The 25,918-nt window shown below is 45.2% G+C and overlaps 1 protein-coding gene across 3 annotated transcripts in view; it reads left to right on the forward strand.

Annotated features, from left to right (window-relative positions):
• LOC103182341 (LIM domain-binding protein 3) overlaps positions 1 to 25,918 on the forward strand; it is a 56,639-nt gene that overhangs the window by 22,640 nt on the left and 8,081 nt on the right. Inside the window, exons 3-7 of one of the 3 annotated variants that reach the window (XM_042336914.1) lie at positions 3,686 to 3,837; positions 7,283 to 7,358; positions 17,287 to 17,309; positions 19,492 to 19,695; positions 21,349 to 21,369. In XM_042336914.1, the coding sequence (XP_042192848.1) occupies positions 3,686 to 3,837; positions 7,283 to 7,358; positions 17,287 to 17,309; positions 19,492 to 19,695; positions 21,349 to 21,369 (476 nt within the window). Of the gene's footprint in view, positions 1 to 3,685; positions 3,838 to 7,282; positions 7,359 to 10,326; positions 10,764 to 17,286; positions 17,310 to 19,491; positions 19,696 to 21,348; positions 21,370 to 25,918 lie in introns of all 3 variants that reach the window. The other 2 variants (XM_007899321.2, XM_042336913.1) reach the window with 2 other exon arrangements.

Below are 25,918 nucleotides of genomic sequence, written 5' to 3' on the forward strand. Positions count from 1 at the left end.
CCTGACTGTGAGCTCAAAGTACCTGGATTGGGCTTGAACCCACAACCTTGGGATCAGAGCTGATAGCTCCACCTGCTGAGCCAAGGCTGAAATTCTACGTCAACCCCTGTGGTGTACAGTGAAGCTATTTGTCAGATGTTTGCTGTTCCCCTGATTGAAGGCAGTCGAGCGTAGAGTCCAGCTCCCTGATGGATACCGAGCAGGTGTGAGGGACGGGATTGTAACGGTGACTCACACCAGCTGGGAGACAGATCAGCCGTGTCAGCAGAATAGATGTATTTGTAGATTAACAAGACGCCGGGGGTCAGTTTTCTCCCTCAATAAATGTCCTGTGGCAAATGAGTGAGGGGGGAACGTGCTCTCGTCGTGACTGTATGTCGTTACTTGTGGTTGGTGAGATGGACAGGGCTGGGTGTGTGGTGTCTGCCTGGCATCTTGCTGATCATAGAATCCTACAGCACAAAAGTAGGCCATTTCTTCTGTACTGTAGGGACTAATATAGTGCTGTAGGGAAAGAGCTATCCAATCAATCCCACTCCCCCACTCTTTCTCTATAGCCTTGCAATATTTTTATTTTCAAGCAAAACAAATATTCAATTTCCTTTTGAAAGTTATTATTGAATCTGCTTCCACCACTCGTTCAGGCAGTGCATTCCAGATCATAACAACTCGCAATGTAAAAAAAAAAAATTCTCCTTGTCTACCCTCTGGTTCTTTTGCCAGAGCACTGTTTCAGGGGTCCACAGGCAATGGGAGTCCTAGTTCCTCACCCAATCAAGTAGTCTGTACCCGGGCAGTGGGCAGTTTCACCCACAAAATATACAGTCAATTCACTGTACAGTATATTCTGTGAAACACTTTGCGATGTCTCGAAGACGTGATAAGCAGCTATATCAAATGCAAGGATTATTATTGTTATCTCAGCTTCTACCCTCACCTCACATGTGCACAAACTTTCTGTTGGGAAACTCTCGGCAGGTCGACTTCAAGATCCTCACAGCTCATGTACAAATCCCTTCACACCCTGGCACCTCCCCACTCCACTACGTGTTGCCTCCGCTCAGGCTCCAGCTGCTTGTCCCTCGTCCCCTCCGCTCCACCATCGGCGGCATTGCTTCCGGTGACTATGCACAGAAGCTTTGGAACTCTCTTTTAAGCCCTCTGCCTTGCCTCCCCATCCCCCACTTTCAGATCACAACTGGAGACCTTCCTCTTCGACCGTGCTTACAGTAACCTCCTTCCTAGGCCCAGCTTGACATCAGACTCTGCCACTGTTAAGCGGTCTGAGACGCCACCCCATGTATATAAATACAAGTTTGTTGTTGTCTTGGAGCAGGAGATATAAGCTCTCTCTCTCTCTCATCCTCTCTTTCTTCCCTCCAGTCTAGAGGCATTCTTTGGATGAGACGTTAAGTCAAGTGCTTTTTCAGGTAGACGTCAAAGTTCCCTTGTTACTATTCAGATGAGAAGGGAGTTTCTCCTAGTCTCCCCAGATAAATTTAATCACTGTTTAATCATGGCTATTTAAGGGATGTTGCTGTGCACAGATAAGCTGCCATGTTTGCCTACAAATAACAGTCACTTTACATTAACTGCTTTAATGCACTTTGAGAGGTCTCAACAATGTGATAAGGCTTTGTATGAAATGCACAGATTATTATTATTGCAGCCAGAGGTCCGGAGCATGACTAGCTTGTGCTATTTTCTGTTGGGAGTCTCTGGTTAGGTCTTGGAGCAGGAGTCATTGCCCTCTCTCTCTCTCACTCTGGTTTTCTGTCTCTTTCTTACTTCGCCCCCCCACACCCACACACACCCGTCTGGAGTCATTCTTCAGATGAGATGTTAAATCGAGATGCCTTGTGTGCATTTTCAGGTGGATCTTAAAGTTCCTGTGACACTATTCAGATGAGAAGAGAGTTTCTCCCTTTTTATTTGGGGCATTATTGGCCCACCCATCAAGCAGGATTGTCTTCCTTGAAGAATCTTGTGTGAATCCTGTGTGGTGTGTGTTGAGATTATAGCTGTCGTGTACTGTGTTGTGTTAGGTTAAGGGAAGGCTTTATGTGTGCCAGGCTGTGAATCAGCACCATCTCCTCCAGGGCAAAGAAACAAAGTCTACTTGCACAGTGCAGTTTGTTTCAGTTCAGGCTCACCCACTGTGTTGCTAATGCTGAGTTTACAATGTGTTCGCTCACTATTTTACACACGGATCATTTCATTATCTTACGCAGGATGATTTTACGATCTTACAAATGGTTTCACAAATATATTCTGGGTGAGCTGGCAAGACGCGGAGCCCTGTAGCGTTGTGGTTAGAGCACTCACCTCGCAAGAGGTTCCCGGCAGGGCAAAACGTTAGGCAAACTTTCTTACTCCATGTGCCTCTGTTTACCTAGCAGCAAGTAGAAACCTGGTCGTAAGTCGATGGGCGGTTCGCTTTCTGGGGGTAATAATCCCTTCAAAAAAAATATGGAGTGAGTGACCAGATTTATTTGGGGGATTGTTGGTCAGGACACTTGAAAAAACTCCCTTCTCTTTTCGAACAGTGTCACGGCTTCTTTAACATCCACCTGAACAGGCAAACGGGACCTTGGTTTAACATCTCATCTGAAGGATGGCATCTCTGACAATATAATACCCCCCACAGCACTGCTTTGGAGTGTTAGCTTAGACTATGTGATTCCAAGTTCTGACGTGGGGGCTTGCACCCACAATCTTCTGACTCAGAGGCGAGAGCACTACCAACCGAGCCAGGCTGACACACTATCTGCCTCTCTGTGAAGCGTGTTGTGTTATTGTAGGAGACAGCTCCTACAGTAGACTGAGTAGGGACAATGTCTCACTGTGGCTGCTCTACAGTATTTGCCTAATGAAAGAGACACCAATAGATCCACACTTTTCCCATTGCATTATTATGGCTTGTTTGACACAAAAAAAATTCCCGACGCAAAAATGTTGCACAGTGGTGTTATGTTGTACATGTGTGCCTATGTGTAAGTGCGTCAGTTTACCTGGATCTATGTGTGTACCTGGTGAGTTTGTGAGTATCTGCCTGGTTGTGTTGTGATACTGTATTGATGAATCTTTCATGAAAAATGAACACTCCTTCCAGATAAAATTGGTCACTCACTCATGGCTGTTTGCAGGACATTGGTGTGTGCAAGTTGGCTGATTTATTCACCCTACAAAATACACAGTCACTACACTTTACGGTAAATCCCGTGAAATGATTCTCAACAATATCAAATTTGAGGATTATTTATTATTATTGTTAATAGTAATGTTGCTGTTGATCTCCAAAGTTTCCATATATTCATGTAACTTTCTAGTTTGAGAGGGCCCATGTTCGAATCCCAGGCAAGGCAAAACCTTAGGCAAGTTTCCTTACTCCACACGACTCTGTTTACCTAGCAGTAAGTAAGAACTCGGTTGTTAGTCGATTGGCAGATAACTTTCCGGGGGGTAATTATCTCTCCAAAAAATAATTTGGTCACTCAATCCATGACTGTTTGTGGGACACTGATGTGCGCTATTGGCTACCATGTTTCACCTACAAAATGCAGTCAAACCATTTCACAATATTTTCTGTGACATCTCAACAAAGTGATAAGGAGTTATATCAAATGTAAGGATAATTGTTATCATCTGGAACAGCAAATGACCAATCATACTCTTGTTTTTGCAGATAACCCCAGGCAGTAAGGCAGCCCAGGCAAACATCAGCCAGGGGGATACCATCATAGCCATCGATGGGGTCAGCACAGAGGGGATGACCCACCTGGACTGTCAGAATAAAATCAAGTCAGCCAAATTCGCCCTGAATTTGAACCTCCAGAAGTAAGTGCACTGAGGTCTTGTAGGGATTGTGTGTTATGTGCGTCTGTATGTCTGTGCACACGTGTGTGCCTGTAAATCCACGTGCACTTGTGTGCGTGTCTGTGCCGAGGAGGGATATGATTGTTCAGAAGAGATCAGTAGATAACCTGGAAACCTCACTGTCGGGTGCAGTTTATGAGCTCACAGACCAGGCTGACACTCCAGTCCAGTGCTGGGGGACTGCTGCATTGACAAAGGTGCCGTCCTACAAAAAAGATGTTAAACCAAGGTCCGGTCTGCCTCTTCAGGTGGACGTTAAAGATCCCATGTCACTGTTTGAAAAGAGAGGGGGCTTCTCGCGGTGTCCTGGTCGACAATCCAACAGATAAAATTGGTTGTTCATGTCAAGGGAGAATTTAATCTTAATAATAATAATCCTTACATTTGATACAGCACCTTTCACGTCGGGAGACTTTCTCAAAACGCTTCACAGGATTTACTGTGAAGTGTAACGTGTGTGTGTCTTTCTTGTGAATGCCAACAATATTGAGTAATTGGGTTGGGGGGTGAAGGCTTCTGAGAGCTGATAAAAACTGAAACAGAGAAGCAGAGTATTATAGGCAATAGTTAGCAAACATGAGATTGGGAGGGATTGGACTAGCTGGTTCATGTGGCAAAAAAGACCAGTACCTTGGCCTAGCCCCCCCCCCCCCCCCCCCCCCCCCACACCTCCCCAGGTGCCCCACCAAGCCAGGAGTTACTCAAACTCAAGCAGGAGTAGGCCATTCAAACCCTCAAACCTATTCCGCCATTCTATTCGATCAGGATGGCAACCAGACAGCATGTGCGGGAACAGAGGGGAGCAGTTGTGTTTGTGTTGTTAAGTAACCCAGCCCTGCGGATAAGGCCTGAGTATTAAATAAAGTGTTTGTCTATCAATATTTCAACGCTGCCGTGGGGTGGTGTTACTGTCAGCTGCAGGAGATATGTTAAGGTTTCACATGGCAACACCACATTTGGACACATTCTGAGTGTTCTCTGTTTAAATATTTAGAGGACGAGAGAACTCCCTCGAGGCCCTTCTCCAGACAACTTCTGACTCACCCTTTGGCTCACACCCCCATCTTATTATTGGCCAATTGATTCTCAACCTCACCTTCGCCAATGGATTCCTCTCCAAAGTAACTCCCCGCACTAGGTGTAAGTGCTCTGAGACGCTACACTGTGTGGAGGGCGCTATATAAATGCAAGTTGTTGTTGTAGATTGGCTGGTTAATCGGATTTAGCCATTGATCAACCCAAAATAATCGTTCCATTTGATATAGCGCCTTATGACATCTTTGAGACGTCTCAAAGCGCTACACAGAATATATCATAAAGTGAATTGACTTTTTTGGGGGGTGGGGGAGGGGAGATTATTCCCCCCAGAAAGCGATCCGCCAATCGACTAATTGTATAATTATACAACCTTCCCTGTCAAAATCAAAATTATAGGTACCAAGTAACATCAAGCAAGATGAATGTAATTTATCCTAATAATTAATGTTTGACTTTGGATGAATGAGCCTCCCATGAAGTGAAGTGGTCACCGTGAGAGCGTTGTGTGTATGTATGTGTGTGTGTGTCTCTTTCTGTGTGTACGGATGTGACGCACTCCTCTAAAGTGAGGAAAATAGTTGGCAAAGGAACTCCCTGATATCTCCTTCCCCAAAGGCTTTAGGATTGTACATCCCAGGACTATCCTCTATTACCCTCCCCCCGCCCCCCACCCATCTCCACTCTGCTGTGTCCTGGCTCTAACTGTCCTTAGATCGCTGGTGCAACCAAGGACAAGCAGAAGTGAAATATATTCTCTGGAGCAGTGACTCGGATTTACAGTACTCATCACTCGGATTCCTCCCCCCCCACCCACCCCGGTGATTGTGAGCAATGCCGGAACATGGGGATTTATTGCCAACTATGACATTGTCCAGAAGAACTGCCCCACCATAGCCAAAAAAAACTCCAGGGAATGTGTCAGACCCACATCTCGGCCAAAGCGGCACTTGATTGAAAGGCTGGAATCTGCCCTTGGGAGGCTGGCTGGTTCCTCTACGCCCCAGGTTAGCCCCATGTTGCCCCAGACTGCCCTCTGCTGGCTGGCCGGAGGAGATGGACAGGCCTCTGAGTTAATTGGTCAAAAGCAGCAATCCTGGATTCCAATGATTTGCATTTATATAATAATAATCCTTGCATTTGATACAGCGCCTTATCAAGTTGCTGAGACATCTCAAAACACTTCACAGGATATACTGCAGAGTGAATTGACTGTAATTTTGTGGGCGAAACGCAGCAGCTATTTACTCAAAGCAGTGTTCCCCACAAGTCGTAGATTGAGTGACCAAATTTTTTTTTTTTTGAGTGATTATTACCCCAGGAAAGGTAATCTGCCAATTGACTAACAATGGGGTTCCTACTTACTGCTAGGTAATCAGAGGTGTCTGGAGTAAGGAAACTTGCCCAAGGTTTCATCTTGTCCAGGAATTGAACACAGTTCTTCTCGTTTGCGAGGCGAATGCTCAAACCACTATGCTACGGGACTGTGCTACAGCAGAGAAACTGGCCACTCAGACTATTCAGTCTGTTCTGGTCTTTTTCTCCACATTAAACTATCTAGTTTGATACAATAAATGGTATATAGGAGATGATTAATTCTTGCCTTGATATAGCACCTTATCAAGTAATTGAACATCTCAAAATGCTTCACAGGATATATTGTAAAGTAATGTCCCACAAACAGACATGAAGCGAATAACTGATTTTATTTGGGGGATTGTTGGCCAGGACACTGGGAGAAACTCCCTTCTCATTTACAATAGCACCATGGGATTATTAATGTTCACTGAACAGACAGATGGGGCCTCGGTTTGATCTATTCTTATAAATACGTTGATGCACACTGCTTCACACACAGCTTCCGGCACATTCTCACCACTTTTTGCATGAAGAAGTTCCTCCTAAACTCTCTCTTAGATCAGTTACTGACTATCATATTTACAATCCAATACAAATTTACTATCACTTTTACTTAGTTTACTTTTATGTCTTTTATGGCCTTTCATGTCGGGAGATCCCAAAGCACTCCACAGGTGGCTACCCCATTTCGCCCACAGAATACACAGTCACTCCACTTTACAATACATTCTGTGAAGTCCTTTGAGACCTTGCAACAATGTGATAAGGCGCTGTATCAAACGCAAGGATTATTATAGTACAGTCCTGACTTAGCACCCGAGCTGGTGGTGGGGGCCGAGGGGGAAGGGAAAAATGACTGAAGGAGCGGTCAAAGAGGTAGGTCTTGAAACAGGCTTGAAAGAGGTGAGGGAGGGAGCGAGTTGGAGGGACATTGATTGATTGATTGATTGATTGATTGATTGATTGATTGATTGATTGATTGATTAGAACCTGCCTATTCTTTGCTCTTCAGATCAAAACGTCCAGGGCCAGTTCCTACTGCGACTCCTCACTTAATTTCCCAGATGCCAGTTATCCCTCATCAGAAGGTAGGGTCCGGGCCACTAGGCCACATTAGTTCTTGTCTGATTGATCGCGTGCGGATTCCTGCTCAGGTTATACACAAAATAGATCAGCCTTTGGTAAAATCTTTGATTTGAAGGAGAAATTTATAGCAAAGTGCTGAGTTAGTCAAATTGCACTCCTCACATGCTTTGTGTTTGTCTCTTTCCTGGTATTTTCTGAAGTTCTGTGACTAAAGAACTTTAAACATTCAGGGGCAACTCTGTCATATCTCAGTCAGCTGGGTCTGCAATTTCAGAATCTATCTTCAGCGATAGATAAAGGTCCGACTTCCTGGTCGATAGGTCACCGCTGACGTCACTTCCTCTTGTTGTGCACAATGCGTAGGAAGTGATGCTGATGTCACGTCCTTTGTGCAGGAAGTGATGTCAGTGGTGACCTGAAAACCCAGAAGGCAGCCATATTTTAGTACAGGAAACCAGCCAATCAGCACCAGAAACTGCGTGTACTGTGCTTCGCGGGTCATGAAATGTAAATGAAACGGCGCTCAGCTGGGGTGTGTTTTACCAGGGTTGCCATGGGCAGTGCCGGTAATCTGCCACCGGGAGGACGCCTGGCATTCCAGCAACTACAACAACTAATTACATTTTTATAACGTCTTTCATGTCGGGAGAACGTCCAAAGGTGCTGGGCAGTCCAGGATTCAGATCGGGAGGGGTGGAGGGCATGGAGGGTGACCGAAGATGCAGTCAAAGAGGAAGCTCTTGAGACATGCCTTGAAGGAGTCCAACCTAACAAACCGCTTCACTTTGTTCTTCAAACGGTTTCTCCTCTCGCCCCCGCCCGATCACCTGTGGCGTACCCCAGGGCTCCATCCTTGACCCACCCACCCCCACCCCCTTCCTCATCTATATGCTCCCTCTTGACGATGTTATCTGCAGACACGGTAAACTTCCATACGTACGTGGGTGACACACAAATCTACTTCTCCTCCTCCAGTTGCGACTCCAGGTCTGCCGATGTTCTGTTTCCTCGTCTGGCAGACATCAGGGCCTGGATGAGTGCAAACTTCTTACAACAAAATGTTGACAAGACAGAATCCAATTATTCCCTGAGCCTTCGCTCCCTCATGGTCCATCTGCTTTGCTGCAGTTGGATGTGGCCCCTGGGATAAAGAAATTGAAGAGAATTTGATCAGCATGGGTGATGCAGTGAAAAGGGAAGCGAATTAGTTTGATGCTTTGCACAAACTGCCTGTGGATGAGAATTGTAGTCCGTTGAAAGGTTTAGTCAGTGTATGTTAAAAGGCAACCATCCTCAATTAAAAGCAGTGGGACTTTATTTCCGGTTTGGGGTTAAAAAAAAACTTTTATTTATTTTTACTTATTTTAACCTACCTCTTTGACCCTCTTAAGTTATAATGGAATCTGCTGTGATATGGTGCATTGTAGATTTCCTGCTGCACCGCACCTTGTGAGCTGCTCCAGCCTTCTCTCCTCCAGGGCTATGATCTGATCTCAATGGACAAGGAACCTCAAATGTAACGTAGAAATGGGGGCATCATACACAGTACAAAGCCATTCTCAATCCTGTTTCCTAGTTTTCCCAGTTAGTCTGAACTTCGCGAGAGGTAAGATGGTGAAAATGACCCAGCTGGAAAAGTGCTCTTAACATTATTGGAAATGTTTTCAGACCATCAGTCAGCCCGACCTGGAACTGAGGAAATGCAACTCACTTTGAGTAGATAGCTGAGGGGAGGGCAGTGAGGGAGGTTAAGTTGTTGTAAATGTTCTGTGGACTGATAGACAACACTGGGACTTCAGTTCATTGCTCGAGTTTTTGTAATAAATCCTGTTTGCATTTGATTCCAGGTCATTGCATTTTAGGCGTTAGACAGACACCTGTTTGTCCTTTCCTGTCGGTGGGGAACTTTCAATTGGTTGTTGCTGTAGAGTAAGACTGGTCACACGACATGTCTCACTGTGTGACTGTGACTCCTCACTGGGGTCCCTGAGGTTTTCAGGTGGTATTACAGGGGTTAGATCCAGTCTGAACACCTGGTTAGTGGTATCTTCTGGCATTGAATAGATATTAAGGTCACATGCCTGTCACACGCCTGGTAAAGTCAGGTAACTTCGCAGGTTCTGTTGAGCGGAATATCTACCTCTTCAATGGGACTGGTATAGACATCTCCCGAATCCTGTGAAGCAATTGGTTTTAGAACGCTCCCTACTGCAGTATTATGAAACTCCCCGGTGTCGAGCCAACTCAGAGGGCATCAATCCAGCGACTTGGACACTGTGATTGGATTTCCTGAGTTTTCCAGCTAGTGCCTTATCCTCCACGCCAAAAGACCTACTCTTCAACCGTGCGTACGGTTTCCTCCTCCCTCCCCCCAGCTTGGCATCAGCCTTAGCCACTGTTAAGCGCTCCAAGACACTGCCCTGCATGAGGAGCGCTATATAAATGCAAGTTGCTGTTGCGGGTTCCTATCTTTAGTGAGAGCTGTGGTGCTGGCCTGTGCTCTGGTCGGTCTGGCTGAGTTACTGCGTTCTGTTCTGGAAGACATTTCTGCATGTCTACGGTCTGTGTAGTTTGTGCTTCACCAACCGGTGCTGTTTGCTTTGACCTGAGGCAAACTGTATTTGCATGTGATTTGTGATTATTTCCTTTTCTCTTCTTTTCCCTCTCTTCACACTCTCTCTCTCTCTCTACCTTTTCACTCTTTCTTGTGCTCTCTCTCCCCTCTCCTTCTCACAAGCTCTCTCTCATCCTCTCTCCCTTTCACTCCCCCCTCTCTCCCCCACCCCCCTCTCTCTTTCCGCCTCTCTCTATATCCCTCATTTTTCTCTCTCTGACCCCATATCTCTCTCCCCTCTCCGCTGACCTCATATCTCTCTTCCCTCTCCTCTGACCCCATATCTCTCTGCTCGTCTATTTCTCTCTCTCTCGCTCTCTCTCTGCCCCCTTTGTTTGCATGTTTTATTGCTGCAGGAACCGGCTTTCGATGTCCCCCCAAGAGGCATGATCACAGGGTTGATGTCTTCGGTTGCCGCCTGGCCGTCTAGTACCCCCGCTCGGCACTCTGGTAACATGCCGGCAGCCAACGGGACCCAGGAGAACAACCTAGCTTCCCCCCCGCAACTCTTGCCATCACCCGGACCCTCGACCTCCATCAGGACTTCGCAGTCCTCTCCAGCTGTTTTCCTGACCTCCAGTCTCTCACCTCAAACAGGGGGCAACCTTACTAGGGCAGTGACGGGTGGCTTTGCTGTGGCTAGTGTTAGAGCCAACACGTCCAGCCCTAGCCAACGCAGGCAGTACAACAGCCCTGTCGGCCTGTACTCCAGCCAGACTCTCCAGGAGATGGCGAGGGCCGTTGGCTGTATGACCTCGAGGGGCAGGGCCTCCATGGGTGAACTCCTCCACGGGTAGGTACTGAACAAGCAATGCAAAGTGGGCGAGAGGCCATAGCTCCTGGGGTGTGAGGGACAAGTTTAGGGCAGTCACTGGGGAGTGCTTCCCAATACAATTCCTTATCCAACTCGACCAGGGGTTAGGATGAAGCGTCAAAGCCAGGACACTGAACTCATTTGGCTGCTGGAATAGGAGGACATTGGATGAGGGTTCTAGAAGATGAGATCAAATGGCCGAAGAACCTTCTACACCCGAACCTCTGGTGAATTCAGACGCAGCAGATCTTATTTATAAGTTGCACGCTCACCTGCTATTTTACTGGCAAGTGGCTTCAGATAATCATTCCAAGCAGGGAGTGGTCGCCTGCTTAATGCATCGTCTGCATTTCCAGTGGAGCTATGAGTCTCCAGGGTCGGGCACGGTGGCAGAGCAAAGCCCAGTGCACCGTCAGAAGTGCCACCTTCCTTTCTTTCTTCTTCACCTGAGAGGTTTTGGTGAAAGTGTGGTCGCTGCTCTCAACTTAATTATGGAGCATTCACTGCTCACATCCAGATCGTGCTCGCTGCTTAACACAGAGTTCCCAGGCTTTGACTTCCAGAAGCCTCATCGGTCAGACTTGTACCAACAGTCGCAATATTCCCAGCAAACGCAACGTGTCTTAGAGGGATGTGCTAGCTGCAGGATGCCAGGTCGCTATCATCCTCTCTCTCTGCATCCTAGGCTTAAATGCAGTCAGATGGACAAAGCCGCATCTCTTGCTCAAAGGGCATCTCCATATTTGAGGGAGGTCACAGCTGCTTGGACTCTCTCCCCAGACTCACAGGAACATAGGAACATAAGAATTGCTAGTCGAAAAAAGATCGAGGTCCATCTAGTTTGCCTTCTACCATCATGGTAGTCACATGCTACAATAATGGAGATGTTGATGGCAATTCATTTTGTATGGATTAGTGTACAACAAGATTGGAAACTTTGTGAACCTTAGATCCAAAATTACCTGGTTCTTGCAAGCATTCTACATTCCATGACACCCATTTGAAGGGCTCAATAACTCGAGTCCAAATGCAGATTTTTTCCAAGATGAAGACATGAATCTTTTCCATCTCATTTGATTTACAAGCTTCACAGGATGTACAACCACCAAAAACAAAGCATATTCTTCCCATCCTTGACATGAAAGACGCTGTATAAATGTAAATTATCGATATATTCTCCTCTCCCCCCCAACCCCCAGCTTTCTTCCTGGCTCCACTTAAGTTTTGTTCCATTTAAATTTTCTCGAATCAGAGACATTCCTGATGGATTCATGGAAACATTCCCAATGCCTCAGTTCTGGCTTAATTCAGATCTCCGATGTGTTGTGTCTGCACTATTCTGCTGAATCAAAAGGGACAATGGTTAACATAACCGCTGGGAGTGTGTTACAGGCCGGGATCTAATCGAGGGCTTTGGAGAACAATATCAGCGTTGATGACTCAGAGAGTTCCTGGTTTTGCTTAGTGTCAGCTGGTTTGCTTAGGAAGTTTGCTCAGTGTGTTGTCAGCTCTGGTCCGCGTTTGATTGAGCAGTGCGTTCATGCATGATAGAACAGTGCATGTGTATATTTGATTTGGGTGAGCATGTGATAGTACACATGTGTGATGTTGCAGTGCACATGTGTGTGAAACACTGTTTGCAGTGGGCGAGCTTTTCTTGGTAATACTTGGTGGAGTCCTGTAGCGTGTAGCCTCACAAGCGAGAGGACCCAGGTTCGATTCCCAGGTGGGACGAAACCTTAGGCAAGTTTTCGTAATCCACACAGTTGTTTACCTAGCAGTAAATAGGAACCCGGTTGTTAATTTTACAATATATTCATTTTGCAATATATTCTGTAAAGGGCCTTGAGACGTCTCAACGACGCGATAAGGAGCTATATCAAATTCAAGGATTATTATTAGTAGTAGTAGTAGTATTAGTAGTAATGCTACAACTACCACCAGACTGGGTGTGGCTGATGCTCTGTTGCTATTCACCTTCTCCCTGCAGAGAGTTGAGTTCAGTACTTATTATGAGCGAAGGTAGGAAGAGAGATGCGAAGGTCCCATGACTGGCCAGGGCCATGGGGCAAGACACAAGCTGCAGGTGGAGAGAGAAGATCAGACACTCTCATACTGAGTGGTTAGAGCACTCGCTTTGCAAGTGAGAGACCTGAGTTCAATTCCAGACAGGGCGAAACCTTGGGCAAGTTTCCTTACTCCACACGCCTAATAATAATCCCTCCAAAATCCAAAAACAATAATAAATTGGTCATTTTCAATCTACGACTGTTTGTGGGACATTGCTGTGCGCAATTGGCTGCCGCGTTCGCCCACAAATATACAGTCAATTCACTTTACAGTCTATTCTGTGAAGCGCTTTGGGACGTCCTCCCGACGTGAAAAGCGCTATATCAAATGCAAGGATTATTATTATTATTGATTCTGTGAGGATATAGGAAGATTCAATTTTGCTTGATCCCAAGTTTCTTACGAACTATGAAGAACGACTAGATAATCTGAGGCAAGCGAGAGGACCTGGGTTTGTTTCCCAGGCCACGTTTCCTTACTCCACACATCTGTTTACCAAGCAGTAAATAGGGGTAATAAGCCTTTTTTAAAAAAAAGGATTTTTAAATAATCCTTTGGTCACTCAATCCATGACCGTTTGTGGAACATTGCTGTGTGCAATTGGCTACCCTACAAAATACACAGTCAATTCACTTTACTACAAGAACAACAACTTGCATTTATATGGTGCCTCTCATGCAGGGTGTTGTCCCAGAGCACTTGACGCTAGCTGGGTGGAGGGGGAGTTGACCATAGACACAGTTGAAGAGGAAAGTCTTGAGGCATGACCTGAAGATGGGGAAGGAAGGGGCAAGACGGAGGGATATTGGAAGGGTTTTCCAGAGTTTCAGGACCTAGTGGCTGAAAGTGCAGCCACCAGTGGTGGATCGGAGGGCATGAGGGACATGCAGAAGGCCAGAGTCAGTTGAGTGGAGGCAGCGGGTAGTGGGTTGGGGACTAAGCATGAAGCTATTTGAAAACGTGTGTTGAAATCGATCCGTTCGGCAATAGGGAGCCAGTGGAGCCTGGCTAGAATTGGTGTGATGGGCGTTCGGAGTTTAGTTCAGTTGATTATGTGGGCGGCGGAGTTTTAGATCAGCTGGATCTTGTGCATAGTGAAACTTGGCAGATCGGCAAAGAGGGCATTTAAAGAGTCAAGGCGGGAGGTAACGAATGCATGGACAAGTGTTTTGGCTGTGTCCTGGGTAAGGTACGGACAGAGGTGGGCAATGTGGCTGAGGTGGAGGAAGGCAGTCCTGGTCAGGGACCGGATGTGGGGAAGGAAGGACGGACATCTGGGTTGCGCACTGATTGAGTGAGTCTGAGGAATAGGCCAGAGAGGTTGAGGAGGTCCGAGCCGCAGGACAGAAGACACTGACAGGAGCCAAGGAGTATGGCTTCCGTCTTGTTAAAATTTAGTTGTTAGAAATTTGCATTCATCCAGGCCCTGATGTCTACCAGACAAGCCGACAGAACATTGGCAGACATGGAGTCGCAGCTGGAAGAGGAGAAGTAGATTTCTGTGGCATTCTTATATATGTGGAAGTTTTATGTTTAAGGAGGACATCGCTAAGAGGGAGCATATAGATGAGGAAGAGGAGGGGGCCAAGGATGGAGCCCTGGATACGCCACAAGTGACTGGGCAGGGACAGGAAGAGAAACCGTTTGAAGAGACAAAATGAAGGTGGTGTGTTAGGTAGATCTCGAACCAGGCTGGTGCAGTCCCACTAAGGTGGATGAGGGAGGAGAGGCGGTGGTGCAATGTCAAATGCAAGGATTTTTTTATTGTTATTCTAAATGGAATTGAGAAAGTAAACCAATTTTAGGATGGACACCAGATATTTTCTTTGCATAGAGGTAGAGGTTCAACAACTGAACAGGTGATGGAGGCTTGGCTGCTAGACTTTTTAGTAACAGCTTGATAATGTTAATGAGATGATCAAATGGGCCAAAAGGTTTCTTCATCTGATCTTCCCTGAACATCTCACTGTTGCATTCTAACTCGGGACAGTCAGGTTTGGGCCATTGCCAGTCTGGTTCAGTTATTAGCACTTGTGCCTCTGAGTCAGAAGGTTGTGGGTTCAAGCTCCACATTTGGACTTGGAACTTATTGTCTAGGCTGACGCCCCTAATTCAGTGCTGGGGGAGCACTGCAATATTGGAGGTGCCATTCTTTGGATGAGACATTAAACCAAGGTCCCGTCTGTCTGTTCAGGTAGACATTGAAGATTCAGTGATCCTATTGAAACAACAAACGGAATTTGTCCCAGTGTCCTGAGCGCAAATTGACTGCCAGTGTCGCCAAACACACTTTAAAGTAAAATCCTGTGAAACGATTTGAGACGTCATGACGACATGATAAGGTACTATATCAAATACAAATGGCGGAGAGCGAGGTACCTTCAGCCCAGTCCACCTCCGTTGGGATAGGGTTGTTCTGTTTGCTGTTGCCTTCACTCAGCCCAAGTCCACAGACTGTAGACCATGCAGACAGATCCTATGCGGACAGGTAACCTGCAGGATTGGGTCCAACCAAGGAGCTAGGTGATGGATGGCCACCTCCACACTCCAGAGTGGAGATGGGACATCTTTGTAACATCTCGCATTCAATGAGACATTGGGCTGAACCTTCTGGGGAAGGATGTGTGCTCCTCCAGAACGAAGTGGTTGCGGTATTCTCTCCAGTCTCTAAAATTATCCCAACGTTTGCAAAGCAGGGATTTCTATTCGGGAAAAGCTGTGTCGACCAAGCAGCCCACATTTTACTTCCAAATATAGCCACTCTCTCAGCAGCTGCTGGTGTAACTGTAGCAGGGGTAGAGGAGGGTTATTTCAGACTATCCGCAATGAACACCAAACTTGCCACCAGCCCTCACCTACCTCATTACATGGAGGGGGAGCTCAGAGCCCTGGAGAAAGGTGCTAGAAGAGAGAAGGGGGTCACTGTTCAAAGACTGGGGAGCCTCAGGGACGGGGAGAAGTATGAGGGGGCAAGGGGAAGCGGCTGAGCAACAGACAGTGGAGAGGGGAACGGCTCAGAAATGGAGACCGGGTGGGGAGGCAGAGACCAAGTGAGGGGGGAAGGGTTGGATACCCGGAGTCAATGGGAGGTGAAAATGTTCTGCTTGAATTTGCAGTATCTTTTAAAAAAAAGTGATAAATAGTTTAGCGACTTGCTCCAGCTGGTGATCTTCCCAGAATGGAGAGCATCCCAGCACATATCACTTCATATGATCCTGTGATGTGTGTATCTATTCCCCTCCATCGCACTCAGTGTCAGCAGGTGACTGACTGAGAGACATTAAAGCAAAGTACAGGTTAATTTAGGCTTGGACATTCTTCTGTTAGTTTGTTAGCCAGATCCAGTTCATACGTTAGGGTTTGCCCACTAATTCCAAAGCCCAATCATCCCGTGGAGAGTATCGACCAAATGAATGGCAATGCTGTACCTCATCTGAACCCCAAGAGGGTTCTGGAGCACTGATCATTAGCAGGCTCTAGTGGCAGCAATAAAATACTGAAGCCCAGTGTTCAGCAGAGCTCTCTCTCTCTTTGGACAGCAGTATTTATAAACACTACTTTAGTGAGCGAGTAGTAAATGTATGGAACTGGCTCCCTAGCCTGTGGAAGCAGAAAGTGTCGATTCTTTCATGAACAAATTAGATAGATTTCTGTTGGGAAAGGTGAACTGGATGGACCTTGGTCTTCATTTGCCTAGTAAATTCTTATGCTCTGACACGTTGGACCAATATCACGGGGATGTTATTAGGCTTGTTTTGTGTAGATGTTTTGTTGCTGCTTGATGACTGTCATTGGGCAGCAGTGGGCCTGAGGTGTTCATGAACGGCTTAGGTCAGTCTGTAACTGTTTGCTCAGGGCTGACCTCAGGACTAACAATAACGTCTGGGGGGTGGGCGGGAAGGTAAGTAAGGTCTTCTTGAAGCTGGACTGTCTCAACTTCACAGCACAACTCAGACCAGTAAGCTATGTTAGGTTGTAGATTCCACGCTCTTGTTACGGGTAGACGATCCGATACAGTGCCGGGCCAGTCTGCTGCACTGTTGGTGCTGCCAACCTGTGGAAGAGGCATTAAACTGAGGTCACGAGTGATACTGTTGTTAGACGCCTGGGCACTATTGTAAGAGAGAATATGAAATTCTCCTGGTGTTCTGGTCTATCTTGTTTGATTAATTAATCCTTTATTCTGTGGATGAATTTAGCCAGTCAACTACTCGCCATGTGCGGGATGTTGCCAATGCAGATTACCTGCCATGTTTGTAACACAAATCAATTCATCCTGCGAAAATATGTTTGGGATATATTCACGCTGCACCAAAATAAAATAAGGGGGCGCAGAGACGCGGGAGTTGTGGTGTGCCCTTGTGTTCCTGGTTTGCTAGCCTGCAATGTGATAAAGTACTAAACACTCTTTTCAATTCTGTTCCTTCCACAGGTCATCGCGAACACTGCAGCCAAGTCAGTGCCCAACCTTCATGTGGTAGTGTGCTGTGTGCTGTGCCGAGGGCAGCATGTAGCCCCTGTGTTGTGTTGTGCTGCTCCCTTGGATCTGCTGTCTCTGTATTGGTGTGTGGTGTGGGTCGGGAGACCCAAGTTGATTGGAATTATCTTATGATCTTAATAATGGCTGTTGCTATGATGCAGCTGTGTTTTATCTTAATGATGTCAATCTTGCGAGATGATTTATCAGGTACGCACCAAAGCGCACACACAAACACACACTCGCACTCTCATGCACATACTCACGCCCATATAAACACATTCACAACACACACATACTCATTATAAATTCATACGTACACTTGCACACTCACATCCAAACACATCCCTACGCACCCAGACATACACAACCACTCACATGTATACACTCACTTACGCACACATATGTACGCACAGTAGCACACACACACGCGCATACACACCCACATGAACCTCCAGGTACATACATTCACACTCCAGCGGCAGGACCTGCCCCACTAGCACTGAGTTGTTGCTGCAGTGAGCTTTTTGGAGAGTGTCCATCCTCATTCTGAAGACACATTGCTTGGTGACCACCTAAGGAGACAGCAAAGAGAGTGATGGAGCCTGGGTGGTTCTGCTGCTTGGGAGCCTTGTTATAGGTTTCTGAAGCCAAGGGCAGTTCACCCAGGATAGGGGGGGCGTAATCACAAACAATGCGGTACTGAACTTTGTAACTCAATGACCTGAATACCTTATTTAAGTCCTTTCTTTTGGTCACCTGTTTCCTCCTCACCTCCCCCTCCCTGCCCCCCCACACCAGCTTCACCTATCAAATACAAAGATTATTCTTATTATTAAGTGTCAGCTGAGGTTGGACCTCAGCATCTATGGCAGCTGAGATTTCACTGTGGCCCATTCCCCTCTGCGACGTACCCTCCAGCCAGGGGAAGGGGACAGCCGTAAAGCCACGCTGGTTGGGGTTATTGTTTGCCGGGCTGTGATTTGTACTCTAACACCTCGTGTCTGCTGGGCTATTCTCTCGAAGCCTTGAGCAGTTGCCTTGAGTTAGAAAATGATGGAAAGTTTAATGAGGCTGAGTTAGCAGTGGCAATGAGGTCAAGCACCCACTCGCGGTTTTAACATTTCCTGTTGTGCCTGATGTATGTGACACAGAACCCCACCACACCCAGCATGCAGCACGTCAATGTCATATGTCGAAGGATTGTGCATGAGAAACAGTTGACTATTAACACCTTCGTGTGTCAGTGCAATCAGGAGAAAATGCTTGTGATTGATTAGTTACAGTTGAGCTTTGTCAGAGACTCTGTGCTGCAATAATCACATTCTGTTTGTAACACTTTACACTGCTGGGAGGGAGAGCGGTTAACTTATCGCTAAGACTCTCTTGAGTCGTCTGATCAGGGAAGGAACTCCATGGAGTGTTATTTGCCCTGATGTCCTACATCTGTACTCTGATTGGGTTAAGACTAAGCCTTAGGTTCACATTTGATAGAGGTCAGAGCACAAATTTGATTTAAACCTCCACCACCATTCCCTTAGGGTTCCCAATCTCAGTTGATGGTGCTATTATTCCAGTTGTTATTCGATTGGCGGATCTCTTTACTGGGTTAATAATCCCTCCCAGCCCCCCCCAAAAAAAGGATAAAATTGATCGCTCACTTTGTGGCTGTTTCTGAGACACTGCTGTGCGCAATTGCCTGCCGCGTTTCGTCCACAAAATAGACAGTCAATGTGCTTTACAGTATATCCTGTGAAGCGCTTTGAGACATCTCAATAACATGCTATATCAAATGCAAGTATTATTATTATTTTTATTGGGGGAGAGGTTGGGTGTAGGGGAGGGAATAGGTCTGGGTGTAGCAGCCACAATCATCCATGCCCAATATAAAAACCCCATCAGACTTGCATAGCTTAGAGGTTGGGAGGGGGGCAGGGGTAGTATCCATTATCCTCTCATTCTTTAGTGTTTATTTGGACATCTTCTAGAGAGAAAGATGAAGATCCTTATCTCAGCAACAGAACTAAGTGGAAATGAGAATACGGAGGTTGTGCTTGCCGTTCCCTTGCTTGTTACTAACTGCTCTTTACCCTTCACTGCTTCTGGCTCTTCCTTTCACATTGTACTGTCTTTTCCTTCCTCTCTCCCTCTCCTCACCAGTAACGAATATGTGGAGCGTTTTAACCCCAATGTCCTGAAGGATTCAGTGATGTCCACGCACAAGCCCATCGAGGTGAAAGGCCCTGGTGGCAAAGCCACAATCATCCACGCCCAATATAACACGCCCATCAGCATGTACTCCCAGGATGCCATCATGGACGCCATAGCTGGTCAGGCCCATGCCAGGGGAAGTGATATCTCCAGGTAGGCCAAGAAAGACTCCGATCCGCACTTGCATGATAAGACTTTCAAGAGCTATTGAAGGGGTCGGAATTCCAAAAGAAATAGGAATTCATATCATGGAAACCAAATACTTAACAGTTGAAGGAAGGTGGATTAATTAAAGGACTTTCAACGAAAGCACTCCCGCAAGCTGCAATTGGGTGGTGGCATTGTTGGCTTTCTGGAAGGGTCATTGGGGCTACCTTGTTTGTGGTAGGTTCCTTGCGGCTTGTCACAGATGATTGTGTGTGTATTGAGTGTGTATTCCATCTGTTGTCATTTCAATGAGCAGTGATTTCAGTAAAAATCAGCACAGAATAAAACTGAACACAACTGCAGCTCATCGCCAAGATCTGCATGTGAAACCCAAGAGTAGCCAATGCCACAGATAGTTTGCTGATTGTGTTTTCAACACAGTTCCTCAAGCAGAACATCACAACTCCACAGTAAAATTTCACACAAACCCATCATGATCTTCTATGTTCTGAGTAAGATTTAAAACAACTGGGATTTCTTCTGTTAAAAGTTGAAAATTATTAGTTTGAAGGATAGCTGGGTGGCATACACAGCTTTCACCTCTTTGACTTCAATCCAATTAGTTCAGACCAAGAGAGTGAAGATCTGCTAGCCTTGAGGCTCCACAGTGAGAGGAATTTAACCAATGACATTCCAATTCCTAATAAACCAATACAAAGCTGTCCATAAATCGATACAATCAGCGGTCTTGGTCAGAGTCATAGGGTGGCAGGTGGCAGAAATGGGAACAGTTTCCTAGTACAGCAACAAGTGCTATTTTGTGGCTGGGTTTCAGGGAAAGACCTTTTCCTTGGATGTACTTCATGCTGTACTAAACCTGACTTGATAGGAACGTAGGAAATAGGAAAAGGTTTAGGCCATTCAGCCCCTCAAGCCTGTTACGCCATTGTATTAGATAATGGTTGGTCTGTACTTCAATTCCAATTACCTGCCTTTGCTCAATGTACCCTTACCTAACAATAATCTATTCACCTCAGTCTTTAAAATTTGAATGGATCCAATATCCACAACTTTGGAGTGACGTTGAAGGAACTTTATTCCGAATTTGACCCACACTGGAGCGCTCAATGCTAAGGTTTCACTAGGTTTGAAATGTCATGACCGAGTCAAGAAACAACCATTCCAAATTGTGTGCCATCAATGTTAAGGTTTCTGCATTAGGATCTCACTATTTAAACATGATCATAAAATGTGTTGCAGAAGGAATCCTTCCTCTAGTGATGTCCAAGAAAGGTAGTAGCTTTCTAGCTTGAGACTCCACATGGCCGCAGTATAACTATGGTCACAGTCTATACCATTTAGGAACTCCTTCGTGAAGGTGTGACATTGTGATAACTTCTATGGATCAAGTATCACTGTATCATGAGTCATGATTGGTAGACGAGTGGTATTGTATGCTAATTATTGTGTTACTTTCTCTCTCTTTTCATCTCCTCCCCTCTTTCCCCCCCCACCCCTCCACTCCACTCACCCTCACCATCTCTTAACACACAACAACCATCAACCTTGTAATCCGCCAATCAAACCATCATTCCTCCTACTAACCCTGGAAACGAATGATCCAAATGCCCATGTGGTGTTTGATCATGTGACTCTCAGTGGCCCTGAACCTCCATTTGCGTAAGTAGGTCCATCTTTGGTCATCAGCGTTTTTTTTTAAATATATCTTAACCCATTCTCTGTACTAAACTCACGTGGGCAAGAGACACCGTTTCAATCCCAACTCTTCAAGGTGTGAGTTTCTGTTTTCTTGGTTCTTTTTTCATTCTCATTACATTTGAAATTGTGTCATGACATCAGCAGTTTTGGGTTTTCTCCATTTTTACAAACTTATGGAGGGCTGTTTCCATTGATGACAGTGAAAAGGGCAAACATGTCATGGGTTGTGTTAGCAGAGGGAAAGAATCTAATAGAAGACATGTTTGCGGTGCTGACTTGGTGAGTTTTCATCATGGGGCAAATCCACATGATTAGAGATCTTGAGAATCTATGTTCTGAGTAAGGTTTAAGTCAATCGGGGTTGTTCCTGTGGGGAAGGAGATAATCGCAAGGCAACTGAGAGATGTTTTCAAAATTAAGAAGGGGAATTCATAGCTTATCCAGAGAAGCTGTTCACATCAATGAAGGTTTAAAGCACTTTTATAATTTAAACTTTGGGGTAACTGAGAAATTTGGGTAAAACCATTTCAAAAGAGGATACCACACATATGGAGTAAGATCATTGAAATATTGATTGGCTTTGAGATAAATTTACAGGATATCCTGTAAAGTGCTTTGAGACATCTCGACGACATGATAAGGTGCTGTATCAAATGAAAGGATTATTATTATCATAATCCTTACATTTGGCAAAAACATTTTTCATGTTGGGAGGACGTCCCAAAGCATTCACAGGATTTACTGTAAAGTGCTGTGATTGTAGGTTCTGTGAGTGATTGTTATTAACTTCAACTTCTGGATACAGAATGGGACTCCTTTTCCCCATTCATTTTGTTGTATCCTATTCCTGACAAATATGCCAGTGAGGTAGCCTAGTATTGACCTGAAAAAAATATGGTCCATCAGTTATTGCTCTAGGTTATAGTTTCTCCATTGATTTTGGTTAAATTTGGTACAAAACCTAAAAATGCCAATGTCTGATCTGAAGGTATTGCATGGAATGCTGAATGAGTGTGACCTGCTTTGTGGTTCTGAACTCATGCATTACTTACATCTACATCTAGCTGGTATTGAAGGCTTCACAGTGCTCCAGAACACAATGTCCCCTGGATTGATGACTTTTACCAGAAGAGGCAAATGATCACGAGTACAAAATCTGCTAACCTGAGCTAACTGACATGGTCAATGTTTTGTGAGGTGGTGCATAGTCTATCCGTGAGAGAATTAACTTTTTCATATTGTCTGCAGTTGTTTTGACATTGACTATTTAAACCAGGAATGCCCTGTGTGGAGGAGGGTGTTTTGCAACCAAATACAATTTGTTGTTTTTAACCATGAGATATTCTAACTGGGCAGAAAAGCGTTACAGTGTGTCTCATGTCAGAAGACACAATCAGTTACTGATCAGAGAGGGTGAGTCGCTTTGAAGACTAAGCAGAAAGAGATCCAATTCTCTGAGCAAAGGCAACAACAAAGCTGGTCAATAGGAGAATTGTTCTCAATGCAATCAGATGTTACTGGAAATCTGAAGGCTAGTGGTAGAAGAGGGGAGGTTGCACAGAGGAGTAAAACCTGAGAATGGGGCTATTCTTTGGTGTGTGTTGTTCTGGAGGCCCTTTTAACATTAATCTGTTTTAACAAGAGTCCATCTTAGCATGAGTTCATCATATTTGTATAGTTTAGAAAGCATGCATTTACCCACAGTTATCTTCCAAATTTAGCTGCATAATTTGTAACCATTTTTGGTGATACATTCATGGAATGTTTATGGTACCAGAAGATCCCAAACCAACTGCTGGTATTCCTGAATAATCTATTGCTGGGTGTCCACTGGGCAGTCGTTAGTGACTCTCTCCAAGGAAGACAACATTGCCTGGACTTCATTCGTCTTTAATTGGTCCATTAAAATGGTCCAGTTTTATCACAGTATCTTTGGATAAGATCTCACCTCTTGCAGTGGATGGCACTTTATGCTTCTGTTGCCCCTCCCAGTGGGAACTAAGTACTTCCATCAGTCCGGTGTGTGTTAATGAGAATTGACTATCTAAAACCAGCTCAAATCTGTTGAACTGGAATCAGTTATTGTTCCCTCTGACCAGTGCACCATCTATATACTGAATATCTGGCTGAGGTGTCTGTGGTATTGTCCATCATGATGTGAACTAAGCAAACAAGTGTGTGCATGTGCAGTAAGAAATTATGTCTAGTCAGTGGTGATAAGATTATCAATTATAATTGTAGGAGTGACTGGGGCTATAGGCCGAAGAGGCCATTATCTGTTTCAGGCCACATTGTGGCATTGTGTGGCACTGATGTGCTGGGCATTGTAATGGGATACAATCATAGCTTTGCTATGGATTTGTGATGAAATGGGCCCTCTGTTCACCATAATATCCCAATTTTTCAAGCCTCTCTCCTGTCTGCTGGAAGTCTAGGCTGAATTTTGTTCACTTGACTTTAAAAGATTATCAAACTGATATTGATTTGAGGAAAACATATTGCAAGGTATAAATGTATGGATCAGGTTACAAAATGGGGTGGTAGAGGGACATTCAGAAAGAAACTGGATGGTATCTGGGTAAGGGAGGGTAGCAGAAGGATGAGCTTGTATGGTTTTCTGATGGTGTGAGGTCACTTATGTTTTGTTAGGTTAACATACCCATTGTAACCATCCAAATACAGTTCCATCCCATCAGCCCAATAACTGAACTGGAATCAGTTATTGCTCCCTCTGACCACTGCACCATCGACATATATAGGGTTGAAGTTTCTGCAGTATTGCTTTGGGGGAGTCAGCCGGGTGTCTGACTCATGCAGACACCCATCACCATGCTTAAGAGTTCATTGTGATGTGAACTAAGAAAACCAAGTCTAAGTTGGAAGAATTGAAGGAAGAGGTTAAAGTTTTTTAACCTCTTCCTTCAATTTTGTTTGGACAGTAAGTGATCAGCTCATCATTGGTCTCATCTTCTACTAGTGCCCATCATGTTGGGGTGGTTGGCAGGCCAGCTTCTCTCCATTACATTGCTACTTCCATGTCGTGTCAATACCAGAGGTTCGAAATTCTCTATGAGCTTAGCCTCAAGATTGTTCATTTAAAATTTAAGATCGGGCACAAATTTCCAAAATGCTAGCCAATCTTGCATTTTAAGGCTAAGACCAGGTGAATTTTGGAATGCTTGATGGTCTTTTAGAGCCTGGAACCTTTATTTGTGACAGTTTACTTGGTATCAACATTGAGGTTTGTTTTGAGGAAGGGTGATTGGACTTATTTAACAAACATCTTGATGTTGTGATGGTAGGATGGTATTTTGGAAAGAAGAGATCTAATAGTCTTCCAGGAACAGCCCCTTCATTACACATCTGCAATTTTTGTTGATCCAAATGGCTGCCTTTGTGAGTTAGCTGTCGTTTATGAAGTACAATGGGTGTGGGATAATGATGGGACAGTACCACAGTGCCATGATGGTTGAGGGCCAAAGCCATGAAGGTGTGAGGAATCAGAGGTTGGCTGTCACAGCGGCAATGTGATGGCAGAATCTATCTATTCTAGTTAATGTCTTTGAAAGTTGTGCATAATGCAGCTACTCAACTATTGTAATGTGATGTTGATTCTATTTTATAGACAATGTTTTTAAAACAAGAAAAAGGACTATTGTAAAGCATCGGCATAGCTTGCTTATGCCCTTTGCTTAGGTTTAGTATCTTGAATTCTTTATGCTGATTCCCATTGATGGCTCGCCCACTCCGTTTAAACACCCACCACCATATTCTTTGTGTCTACATGTGGAATTTCTTCTTTACTTGTTTCTCCCATTGATGCAATGGCCTAAGACATGCCCCGGCACCAACCGAGGGGGGCAAATTCCAGCTTAACCAATGGATGAGAGTTTAACAACACAAGGCTGCCCTCTTCAACTCTGTTCCCTTGACTACCTGCATTACTCTATCCCTTGAGAGCTCCCAATCCGATGAAGCTGTCCATTCCTACAGGAATTTCATGTTGCTTAGGGAGTTGGATTGGGCTCATTCATTTCAGATCATGTCCTCATTTGAGGAAGAAAATCTCTTGAGATGATATCAGCCATTTGTGTCTCAGCCCAGACACAGTCAAGGCTTCACAATACAGTGGTCTCAGCCGCAATACAGTGGCCTCCACCGCAATACAGTGGCCTCCGCCGCAATACAGTGGCCTCCGCCGCAATACAGTGGCCTCCGTCGCAATACAGTGGCCTCCGCCGCAATACAATATTCTTCCTCAGGAACACCAAATCAAAGATACTCCAAGACCCTACAGCGCTATGGTAAGGTAAACAACCTTGAGTTATGCAAGAAACCCAGTCACATTGCTGCCGGATTCACATGAGTTGTACAACAAGAGAACAAATGTTTGTTCCTTTTCCTTCACCACGACAAGTCCTGCAAAGGTTACAGTTTTGGACTTTACACAAAAACATCTGTGATTCCCATTGATGTGACCAAGAAGCTGAAAAAAATATTAACATGGTAG

The sequence above is a fragment of the Callorhinchus milii genome, unplaced genomic scaffold (assembly GCF_018977255.1).
Source record: "Callorhinchus milii isolate IMCB2004 unplaced genomic scaffold, IMCB_Cmil_1.0 Scaffold7, whole genome shotgun sequence".
Lineage (NCBI taxonomy): Eukaryota > Metazoa > Chordata > Chondrichthyes > Chimaeriformes > Callorhinchidae > Callorhinchus > Callorhinchus milii.